Source organism: Anopheles cruzii, chromosome 3 (genome assembly GCF_943734635.1).
Source record: "Anopheles cruzii chromosome 3, idAnoCruzAS_RS32_06, whole genome shotgun sequence".
Taxonomy (NCBI): Eukaryota; Metazoa; Arthropoda; class Insecta; order Diptera; family Culicidae; genus Anopheles; species Anopheles cruzii.
Window position 1 is genome coordinate 23,478,890 of NC_069145.1, and position 12,384 is coordinate 23,491,273.

General features: G+C 48.8%; 2 protein-coding genes across 2 annotated transcripts; both read right to left on the reverse strand.

Annotated features, from left to right (window-relative positions):
• Positions 1 to 704: 704 nt before the first annotated feature.
• On the reverse strand, positions 705 to 2,340 carry LOC128272191 (lysophospholipase-like protein 1). Its single transcript, XM_053009949.1, has 2 exons — positions 2,103 to 2,340; positions 705 to 2,012 (listed from the first exon to the last, which is right to left on the reverse strand). The coding sequence occupies exons 1-2, from the start codon at positions 2,176 to 2,178 to the stop codon at positions 1,336 to 1,338; spliced, it is 753 nt and encodes a 250-aa protein (XP_052865909.1). The 5' UTR covers positions 2,179 to 2,340; the 3' UTR covers positions 705 to 1,335.
• A 519-nt stretch (positions 2,341 to 2,859) lies between these two features.
• LOC128270078 (protein bride of sevenless) lies at positions 2,860 to 8,531 on the reverse strand. The gene is made up of 5 exons (XM_053007483.1): positions 8,306 to 8,531; positions 5,706 to 6,497; positions 4,833 to 5,282; positions 3,322 to 4,766; positions 2,860 to 3,247 (listed from the first exon to the last, which is right to left on the reverse strand). Exons 1-5 carry the CDS (start codon positions 8,529 to 8,531, stop codon positions 2,918 to 2,920), a joined length of 3,243 nt encoding a protein of 1,080 aa, XP_052863443.1. The 3' UTR covers positions 2,860 to 2,917.
• Positions 8,532 to 12,384: the final 3,853 nt, after the last annotated feature.

Below are 12,384 nucleotides of genomic sequence, written 5' to 3' on the forward strand. Positions count from 1 at the left end.
CGCGGTACAAAATGTGGCTCATCAACCGGAAGGAGCGTAATGTCCACGCTGGACCCACAGTCCGTCATGGTAGGGCCACGATTGGCTAGCAACTGAATAGAGCCACCTTTCGTTCTTTTCGAAAACTATGCGTTGGTCCTGTGTTTGTCCGGCCAATTAAGTATTGCATGAGGTGGAGCACAGGGTTTGAAAGCGAATTGGCTCGAAGAAATTACCGGCGGCGCCACGCGGTACATGTATGGTAATGTTGCGTGATGTGTGGCAGTAAATCGGATTGATTTTAAAATGTTCCACTATGCATGCGTGGACGTGGCCGACAGGATATCGCGCGAATTCCGAACCACTTGCTCCACTGGGTATCGAGCGAACAATAGCAACATAGAAACGTTATTAATAATCCAATCACAGGAATGAAATGCATAAAAAGTTGGATTGACATTCTGAACCAGAGCTTTGCATCATTTTATGTTATTTAAATTTCCAAAAATGTCTTATTAAAATAAATTTAAATGTACTTTAGTAAATAATTTCCCCTTTTCAAAAATAATTCCGTTCCCCAAAATTTCCGCAAAGGGCAGGAATTACTAACGGCGATGATTGAATCAGTATCAGCATCGTACTAATCAGCCAATACTTGGCCACAATGCGATTTACTCCCATGCTTCTACTTTTACAGCAAATCAAACTACACTTTAATTTGTTTTACATTTTTATTGTCGTATTTCAGTACAACAACGGTAACACTTACTACCAACCGCATATCAGCTGCCTACTTTCAGTATAAATTCCCCACTGCTTTGGTCCATACTTTTCCTTTTCCAAACTCCTTACGAAGGCTAATATAAATTTATCAAGATTGAATCTCTTGATTTTGCTTTTGGGCTTCGAATTCACGTTGAAGCGCTTATCTATTGGTATTTGCGTGATTTCTCGAATTCTTTTCGCCTGCCCGCAAGGCACACGCCGAAGTGAAATGCGCCCTTTACTTATAATTCGTCTAAATGACCCAAACGACACGAGGATAGGGCGTTGCACCTAATTGGGCCAAACACGAGTCACCACGCGACACTATTAATAGGAAGGGTGCTACTACTACAACCACAACGCACCAATCGGAAAAGGATATTTTTAGATCAGTTTGCCGACGATGTTCGTTAGTGGCGCTTGCCGCTTGTTTACTCGCCGATCGATGCAAACGCTACCGGTAACCGCGTTTTCCTATCCGGATAAATCCTGCTTCCTTATCCTTACAATGTCCATTCGCTATAGAGAAGCTCCGCTTCTACTGTTTTTATGAACTTTGTGGTAGAAGTCTTCGGCAAACTTCTCGTTGCATCATAGCTTTCCCTTTTGCTTACTTTTCGGTGCCACCGTGCTTGGCGCCGGAACCGGATCGTCCGTCGGTTCCGGTATGAGCTTTTGCACCCAATCGATCACGCGTAGTAGTTGATCTTTCTTGATCTCGTGCAGTGCCGTACGGTGTGGTACAAACTGGCCGCGTACACCGAGCTTAGCTAGCTCGTCGAATGCCGTTTGGCCCCATTCTATCGGTACGAGCGTGTCGCGTTCACCGTGCATCATCAGCAGTTCCGGCAGCCGGTCGTCAGGCGATACGCAACCGAGAGAATCGTACACTATGCTTCCGGTGTTAAGGAATGATGAAATCGCAAAAACACCGCCCAAGTCGCGGTTTAGGTGGTACGCGGTGTGTAGGGCCAGAGCACCTCCCATCGAAAAGCCACCGATTATGATGCGTCCGAGCGGCACTCCAGCAGCCATCTCACGCACCAGCAGCTCATTCACGGTGTCGTAGATCGAGGCCAGCGAAGTGCGGATCTCGGGACAGTCCATTTCGATGCGCTTCCGATTGAACCATACGTTGGAGTTCTCACCACCCATCGGTGTGTAGGGCTGGACAGGAGCGGTCGGAATGATGACCTTTATGTGCGGGAACTCCATATCACGACCGAGCAGAAAACGAATCCACTCCGTCAGCCCATTGCCCGTATCGCCTGCAAACGGGGAGTAGCGCGCGGTATTTGAATTTTAAATTAATTTTCTTCGGGCCATCGGGGTGGGTCACAAATTTACATAACACTCACCGGATCCGTGCAAGAATATCAAGGTTCCGACGTGCTGCTTCCCCGTAGGGTTGAACACTTTCTCAATCAGTCTCATTACGTTTGGCTGCTGTGATCCGCTGTCCGCTTAGTATTAGGATATCACAGACGAAACTGTTCTCTCGACAGATTGAACTCACTCCGTAACAAATTACGCTTTAGTTGCCACCACGGCGAACTCGTAAATGAACGTTAGCCACGAAATATCTAATCGCAGTTTATCGGCAAACCATTTGACAAAAAAGGTACAAAGTGTAAACAAACGTTAGTCGTCACTCGGTGCGCAAGGTAACTAATGCTGTAGGTGTGCAGGGCTTGCAGGGCTGCTGCACACCCCAATATCTAGTTACTTTGGCATGCTTTCGTTCACGGTAATCACAGGAATTTGAATTTAAATCATATTTCCTATAAAAAGAATCTATTGATATAGTGCGATTTGGCATGCCTGTTCTAGGAACCTTTCGAAGTAAATGAGTGGATATAGCACCAGAAAAAAATTCAGTAAGCATGGGTCTGTTGAGAACCTTTTATTACAAAATAAATAGACTTAAATATTACTGCTTCATTAAAAATGAAAGAGACACGTTCGATGTTGGTCTACTAAAAATATGCATTGTCTGTCACGAAAGAAAAGTAAGGTGATGGAACCAAAAAACACACATAAACCACGAGTTTTCACAGCAGTAGCGCCGTGAATCGGTGTAGATCATCCGTTTCCATATGACTAGAATGTGTGCTGGCAGCGAAGCTGGAAGACCGGTGTTCAACCTGTCCCTTGGTGCTGCACCGTGAGCTTCTCAGAAACGAGTAATTTTATTCGGCGAGAGAGAGGTCAGCGAGTCGGAACAACTGTACGGATTGGAGATGCCATAGAAGTTCGGTGCAATGTGAGTGACGTTGCTGGAGTTGGTTTGAATAATTCCGTTGCTGATAAGACCATGGTTGTTGGTGCCGTTGATGGTGGTGGCACCATTTTCCTGGCGCAACCGGCTACGCTGGCCACGCAGTGGCAACGTTGGAATTTCACTGTTGGCCGCGTACGCTTCGTCGAGGTCCTGATCCATGATGAAGCTATCGTCGGTTGGTGATCGCTGTCGCATTGCCGGATTGACGCACTCATAGACACTCTGCAAAGAGGAATCCCATGGTTAGCAGATTAGAAAAGATAGATTTCTGGTTGCCGTAACCATCAATCAGTTACCTGTTCGGAAATGTACTGATTTGCTTGAGCAAATGCCAACGATGTCAACGATGGAAGCGCTTGTACCAAATCTGACCTGGCAATGCCACGCACCATCAGGAAACAGCGCGGAATCATGATACCGACCAGAACCGCCAAAGCAGTGGCCACCATCCCGAGTGAGACGGCCGCTTCGCGCCACTCGTAGCCAAACATGCACAGCGGAATCCACACGGTCCATATTACCAGACAGAGCACCGATCCGGTCACCAGCAGCAAGCCTTCCCGGTAGTTGCGCTGGGAGCGGAAAATGAACGGTGCCAGAAAGATAAGTGCTATCAGCAAGATCCCGTCGTACGCAATGACCGCCCAAAACCAGTGGCCGTAGTAGATCTCGCTGCAGGAAATGTTGTGTGCGTTCGCTTGCAGCACGATCACCAGCTGCGCCGACAATCCAAACTGTACGAGCGTACTGAAGCCACAGATTACACTCTGGATGTAGCCGTTGATGTGTGACAGGAACCCACCTTCGCTGCCGATCGAGGCAAGCATGATGGCGCGGCACAGAAGCAACGAAAATGTCATACAGTAGCACACCGAAACGAGGAAGATCTTGACCGTACAATGCGCGTTCCAGGTGTGCAAGGTGTCTGCCCGATGGCCACCGAGCTCTGTTGCCTCGCCGTAGCCAGTGTACTCGAGGCTGAACGGAATGAACGCCGCGAACTGTACGATCAGGCTAACTAACAAAAGAATACTGCCCAGAGGATGACCCTCCAGTATGTCGTCCATGCAGACCCGCACCAGGAGGAAGATCAGTATGGCAGCGCACAGCAGAATGCCGAGCGATGACACGGTCAAACCGGCCGCCACCCAGGCTTCCATTTTGAGCTGCCACGACATCTCGCCAAATATCTCTGTAACATCGCGGCCGTCATAGTAGATCGGCCTATGGTGCCGCTCGATAAAGTCCGGATGCCGAATTTCAAACTCCTTCGCGCAGTAGAAAATCGCTCCCAGCGTCGCGGGAACGTCTGTGTTTTCCGAAGAGCGCTGGGGAATGGTGGTATAGTTGGTGATCACGTTCGAGCTAGCCACCAACTTCATCTGGCCGAGGGATTTCATGGCAGCGATAACGTTGGCTCCGTTCAGATCCGCCAAACGTGGCACGACCTTTTGTCTCAATTCCACCGCCATCATCTGGGTCCCGTTTAGTAGCTGAAGCTGTGCTAACACTTCCGAATGTGACCGTTTGGCGTGATACTTCCAATTGTTCAGACACTCGATACTAGCGTTCAGGCACTCCGTTCCGGTGCGATTCAGAAGATCGGCCACCTCCAGCAGCAGTCCACCTTCGGCGAGGAGATCCGATCCTCGTAGTGTTGTCCCGTACCGATCGGACGAGTAACCCAGTATGGTCACATTGACGGCACTCTCCGTTATCACGTACGCCGAGGCAGGAACATCTTTAAACGAACGAAGGATTGTTAGAGTTGCACAACTTTGGCCGAACGACACGAACGTTTGCTTACCGGCAACTTGCCACTGTTCCCTTCCGCTCAACACAAGCACAACGGTACCGTTGGAAGCGTAAGATCGGATCGAGGGTTCCAGCCCGAGAAGTATGTAAATGGTGTCGCTGCTAGGAATGCTCTCCAAGCACAGATGCTCGTGCCGGCAAATGGCACCGAACTTGGTGGCTAATTCGGCCGATCCTGAACGAATCACTGCGGAGGAGTTGAGGCTTGTCCACGGTAGCTCGTACAGCAAGTGGGCAGCCTTCGTGAAGAGCATATCGTATGTGGACGGGAGCGGGAAAATATTGTAGTCTAGCGTTTCCGAGAGGAGCCGCACTGCGGGCCATATGTGGGAACTAACGAAGATCCCTATCGTGTTGGTGGAGCATTCTTTCAGATAGTTTACTTCCTGCTGTAGTATCCGCTGACTGAGGGATGAGTTCAAGAGATGAATTATGTTGAGGCCTGAAAAAAGTTTAAAGAAAATGTATGATTGAATTGAGTTTGGCTGAAATCAGTCAAAAATGTAGACCACCAACAATAACTGGAAATAATTAATAAAAAAAAAACAACCGATCAAATGTTACGATTGAGAAATCCAATCCGATTAGAATCCCATTAGTCTAGTTCTAAAATAAGTGAACGTAACTACCTTCGAAACTCATCGAATATAGCGTTAGTGGCATACATTCCCTACTTATGAAAGCTTATAATTGAAGGAATAATAAACGTGATGCAAATTTCAAGGCCAATAGCCCTCTAGAAAAGGTACAACAGAAGGAGACCCAAATGAAGCTAAATAACGTGTTGGTTGCTGCCCTCAAATGGTGACCCACATGAGCGTGGTCCGGTACCATTTCAACCTCATTTCATATTCCTCACACTTACCTAGAACGATGTCCTCGCCGACCAGTCGCAGCTCATTGATACGATCGATCGCCAGCACCGCAGCTCCGAAATCGTCCATTTCGACGATGAAGGTCATCATTAGGTCACCGGGTAGCCGGAGGACTCGATAGCCATGCTCTTGTGCATAACCATCGACATACGCGCTCAGCCCATCCGATGTGGGTTCCGCATCTGCTCGAGCTCCGCGCGGGTACTTCCGGTGCTGATAATCACCAGATATGTCGATAAACGGACGATCCGGGCACTCGAAGACCTCGTGGTCGCCGTCGGCTGATGGTGTGGACGATGCCGTCGTGTCTTCCCACTTCTCACCATTCTCGTCGCCTGGTAGACTTCCGATTGACGGTTGCAAACTATTGGCGGCAGCTGTTCCGTCGTCGATCGACCGGGGCTCGATCGGTAGCGACCCTTGCCGGTCGAGTGTGTCGTCCTCGTCAGTATAGCTCCGATCCGCTGATACATCCGGTTCGGAAGGCGACGTTGTTTCGTGCAGGTCATCGGTCGGGTGAGCAACCAGTGGCGGAACGGCCGATAGAACCGCTTCACTGGAATTATTCTTCGGGGCGGAACTATCAGTAGTTACGGCGGTTGCCCGCGCACTGAAATCTAATGTCGTTTGTGATGCTGTTGCCGCAGCGGAACTGGTTATCACTCCTGTTTCTGTTGCTGGTTGTTCTACCGTTACCGGTGGCGGCGGAACATCCAATGGTTCGGAAGAAGCCAACCGACCACTCACGCAAGGCAACCCATAGCATAAGATCGCCACCAAGGCTGGAAGGAAATGGATAAAAAATGCATATAATATGTTACAGAAGGTTCGGTTCCGTTCCATTGTGCAAAAGCGCCTCCAATAAACGTCCCCCAAACGGTTTATTGAACACTGGGCCCAGCAGGGCAAATGTAATAAAACAGTTAATTCTCTGCGCTCCTCAAAGGACATTCGAATTTCGAAGCACACGTGTCCCGGTTGTTACCGGTTTATTTTTATTCTGTTCTGCTTTCTTCCAAGGGGCCCGGTGCCTAATCGAGGGTGTAATTGAGACGGGAGTGTTTCTCTCTCCCCGACCGACCGACCAGCGACCCCGTGTATCGGTCATTATTGTAGCATAAGGGATCCGACACATCGGTAGACACAAGACATTAGCCTGCGTGCGTTCTGCGAGCCGTGACGCTCCTTTACTGTTGGGTAGGGCCGACAAAGGTGAACCGCGTTCGCCGGAGGTGCACACGGTTCAACAACCACTCAGTGCAGTGCGTGGTCTAAACGGTGTTGCGTTCGTTGGGAGGCCTAGTCATAAATTAACCGATGGCAAACGAACAAGTCTCGCACCAAACGCTGATGGGCAAGCGATTTATGGTGCGCTTTGGTTCAATGGTTTTACAACGCAGTATGCTCGTTGTACAATTTTTATAAATGTTTAAGAAAAGTAAGGAATATAACAGGGCCAAATCAAACAACTGCTCCATGCAAACGGCAACCAGCTTTGCTCCCATTCCCAGCCACTGAGGTGAAGATCCAACAGTGCCGGCATAATGATTTGTTAGATCGCAATCGGCGCGATCGGCAGCAAAACAGGAAAGCGTAACTAAAGAAGCTGTAGACCGCGTGCTTACAATCTGCAGATTGTAACACCTTGATTATAGCTGAGCATAACAATCGTTTGGAACCGAATCGATGCTACTGAAAAGCGTCCATCCATAACTCGATCGGGGGCTCACGAACACCGGCACCCGGGACGTGGGGAAAGTGACGACTGTGAGATTAGGCAAAGTAAGTGAGAAGATAAGAAAAGTAAGGCACATCGTCGTTAGTCGTTAACATCGACGCTTTTCTCTTCCTGTGCAATTCAATCGTTAAGTCCGCAGATTCATTTCTGGGGTGAAATTAACCATTCCAATCGATATTTCTACGAAACCTCGAATTAGATCGCATCTCATTTATATCTTTGCGATTCCAAATCACCAATTAAAATGGTAAAAACCAGTTTACAACAAGTCTGCTTTTCATTACTGAATACACATTTTTACATGTTCTTTAAATGATTTTTTTCCTAATACCCCTCGAATCACAACGCAATCCAATTCTTCCATGGTTCCATAAAAGATAGAATCTTAATTTTAATTTTTTCAAAGTATAAATTACTTGTGAAAAATTCAAAAGATGGTACAAAATAAACTCTTTTCTTCGATATAATATGAGAATTCATGTTAGCACAAAGTACCAAAAATACATTACAATCGTCATGTGCAGGGTGGTGAGAACAATGAAATTCCCGCCAAAAGGCGCATTTCTTTGTTTTGCTTGATTAAAATCAATTTTTGTTTTGTTACGAAGCACATTGCGAACCCAATCTAAAAAGCGTCCAAATAGCTGCTTGGGAAAGTTCTGCCGGCGCGCAGAAAATGTTTACGCCCAGAACACGTCAGAACATAACATTGGCACCGCCGGCGAGTCGACAACATGCCCGAAAGTGGCAACCAACGTGCGATAACGCACCCGGGCAGAACCGAAATGTTTCCAGTTTTTGTTTGGCCCTCCGCAAAGCATCTTCAGCACTGTTGTCGGCCTAATCACTTACCACCGATAAGACACGCAACTTTAGGGCTGCTCGGTTGCCAGCACTTTCCACGAGCCATTACCGTGGCCATTCGGGACGGGGCCGGGCGTTGTTGACCGACTTGTCGGTGCGACGATCTGCGTATGCTGGTTGCACTACTGTGACGGCCACTTTCGCTCATTAAACCCTTCGCCGTCGAGTCGATCGCGTTCTCGCTTGCAGTTAGCGTCCGATCGATGGGACACATTAATGTAGCATTTCGCAGAGCAATAGCCGTTTTGAAACACTCGGACAAACAATTACTGGACAATGGAGGTGCGGCCACCGTGTTACGCTAATCACATTCCGGATCGGATCACACACAGAGCGTAAAACAGATAATCACTTCCAGTATTCGGGTTTCACTTCGAAAGTAGGGCGCACACGCTGCACTTTTACGCCATCAACAGCTAATGCCTAATGTGGGGCCGGTTAAAGAATGCACATTTTAAGCAATGGAGTAACTTTCCACGCATCACTAGGCCGCGTGGTATACGCGGAAGATTTTTAATGCTCGTTAGCGATCGTTTATGTCACTGGGAAAGTGCTACCGAAACACGCTTTCAACGGCCACGAGCGCACTGTCCTCCGAATTGAGGTCATAGTTTGTAAACCATGCCCGAATTAATAATTCCACACACTCTGCAGCGGTTGTAGAACCACTTCACAAGCCCACGATTCACCCCTTGAGATGACGAGTTCGAGGTATTTCGCGCCCTCGCTTCAACGGTTATTAGTCTCGGCTTGCTTTGACCCTGCGCACGTGGTGATATGCGACGACGGCAGCCGCGTGTGCTGTGTGTCCTAACGGACCGGGCGATGGTAAACAAATGGACACACTGCGCGACGAGCAGCGGCACGGCTTCCCAGCGGCCACCAAAGTGGTTCGTGGCACACCACGCTGAACAACGAGGGGAACTGGCGTTACGAGGCGTGTTTGCTGGCGTTTATCGAGGCGGAACCAAAACACCAAGCAAACCTTCTTCCCAAAACATAAACCATAAGCAACGCACGGACCCGCTGGCGTTGGGTTTCATCATAAGCTTTTCGGTCAGCCCGGTTATGGAGGTTCGTTGACGAAATGTTGAATCGATGCGCCGGGAGGCTTCTCCTAAATTTACTTCCTCTACCGAGTGTTCGCCAAACAGACGGAAGGTATACTGTTTGAATTCAAAAAACGTTATCGTTACTTAAAGTAATTTTTTGTTACTTCCCAAGCAAACCGTTACACCAAATAATAAAACACCGACTGACTGACTAAGGTGTCAAGTTAAGTTTTATAAACGATCCGCTCTCCGATACTTGTGTGCGACAGCATTGGTCAACTGCCCTTATCACGCTTTTAACGCACCACTAGCGAGAAATGTAGTGCCTCTACAGCGCACACAACCTAGAGCCAGTTCGTCGTTTGCCACTCGCAGTACTCTCCGCCCTATTTAATAGGATGACGGATATTGTCGCTAGATAATGGTTTCGTTTTATTTTTGTGGAAATTCCTGGGAATGCCACTGACAATTTGCTGTCAAGCTAGGGGTGAGCGACAGATGTCCGAGATAATGATAGTGGTTGTGCGTCCGCACCCACAATCGGCAGGATGTCCAATGCAGGCACCCTTTTCGGCACCCGAACCGACGAGGACGAAAAGAAACAGGGTCCAGGTGTGTCCTGCTGGTACGCTTGAGGGTACACCTGGTAAATCAACTCGACCGCCTGAATCGTGGCCGACGGGCAAGGTAAATCGTTTCCGGTTCGCCGAGCGCAATGCTAATGCCCTTGAGGTGATGGTGCCGCGCGTGAGGGAGCACAATGATCTTCCGCCGCGACAAGCGAGTGATTTACACCGCCACCGCCAATGTGCGCGCTCCGTTCCCTTTCCCCGCGAAGGTCGGTGGAAAAGTCTTGTTAAACTCCGTCTGGGCCATAATTATTTTGAACGCAATTCCAACCACAACCGCTCTTCAGCTGTCGGGATCCAGGCGCCATCGACGGATTAGATTGTTGTGGTGGTTGTTGGGGCCGGTGCCGGTGCAGCAGGGCGGCCAACTATTGTGAACACGCACACACTTCGCTTCGAGCACGGCTTTGGCACGATTGATCGATAAAACGATAAACTTGGGCTATAGGGACACAAACGCACCAGTGTTGCCGCAGTGTAGTTGGGGATAGAACTGCTGTACCGATCTGCTCTGGACTTCCTCTCGACTCCCCAGGCACGTACACCGCACACTGAGGACCGGACGGAATTAGTGCCCTGCCTAGAACCCGGTCGTGACTAGTTACGTGAGCACAGAAAATGGCCGATGTGTGCACAACCAACCAAAGCCACCTCATAATCCGGTTACCATAACAATGGCGAACGACGCACCAGGGCCAAACAAACCGACGGCGGAATGGCGCAAAACAAAAAAGGAACGGAACGCGCTCCCGACTGGCAGGGTGACAGAATACAACCGGTGGTGGACAGGTCGCTTCTTTTTGGTGCCGTGCTAGTGTTGCGTATGCCTCCACATTGGCACTATTGGTTGCCCGCGCACCGCACAACGGTACTAACTGCTGACAGAGGTCGTGGCAAGCCATGTGCTCTGCGGTGCGTCATGCTGAGTCGAAACTTGCATTTAGTACTTCGTTTCTCTGTGGGAGCCGACGAGGTTGTAAAATCACTCCTTATGCAGCTCGACGCGAAAGGGAAGCCTTACGCCGAATCTGTCGATCACAGTTTCTAATCGCATAGACCAGACGGGCATAGGAGTACTTGCGGGATTGCCAGGGTATTAAATGTACGCCCGCTGCATACAAAGTTACACCGTCATAAATCTCAAAACGAAACTCCGTAACCGGTCAATGGGATCATTGTACAATCATACTACCGTCTCACCTATTACCACACTCAAACAATACGTAATGCACGGAAAAGAAGTTCCCGAGAATTGGCAGGAGAGAACACATTAATACTTAAGGCTCCTTTCGGGTACTAACATCATGTCGAGGGTCGCCCACAAACAAAGGTGGGTGAGTTCATGCCCCTTGACTGTGATTTGTGGTTCCTGCCAAAACTTAAATCAATTCTTGTAAGCATCACCGCAATATGCCTTCCACCAGCTAACGAACTGTAACGCTTTTCAAGCGACTCAATTACGTTACGCCAAAAACTATCGAGGACGGCGCGTCTTTATCACCTCACAGCTTTATTATCTAACGAGCACTGTTTGGCGGATTGACCAATTGCTATTGGTCTTGGGCAAACTTTAGGCGACACTCCGAACACGATCGCACCGCTGTGCTCAGCCTCTGGCTTGGCTTGATCAACCCCGTCGTCACGCTCTGGTGGAAAACCCGCGTCCAATGTGCGCACCGACGTAGCGCGTAAACGAAACTGAGGGCGTCGGAAGTTGGGGCGCCTCGTGCGGTGTTCAAGGTTGGAAAAGCCGATCGCAAATCGTGCGGGGCTCGCGGAAAAGTGTCTCACGCGAAACCGAAACACGAACACGACCGAGCACGGCTCGGCATGTTTTGGCCACCGACGGTTGCCAACGTGACGCTCCGATTGCGATTTTGGTCAAGAATTCAGAAATTCTCTAGAGAAAGCGAATGAATGGCGGCTACTCGGGTAGAGGGACTCGGAACGTATGCGAATCATAAAACCTAGATCATGAGTGCACTAAATGCACTGTCAGTGTTTGCATGGCATGAAAATAGTGCTGGAGGATACTAAATTGCAGCCACTTACCGTCCAATAGTTTTCGTTTCCAATGCTCCGTTTCGGACACTGAAATAGAGACTCACAGCGTTCGATACGTTGTACAAGCTTGTATTTTATATTCCTCAATGTTATAACAATTCTCTCGGTAGGTTCGCTAGCCCTTGTATTCTGTACGTCAGAAGTTTTAAGATAGACACGGTGTCGGCAGATACTTTTGTTGCCGATATCGCATACTTTAGAGTGATGTGTTGAAGGTGTGCCAAGGTATTTGGACGAATAGTTTAATTTCTGGCTTCGTCTGACATAGAGACTGGATAGATGGATTGGAAATTTATTGTTAACTCCCTGCTCGTTCGTTGCT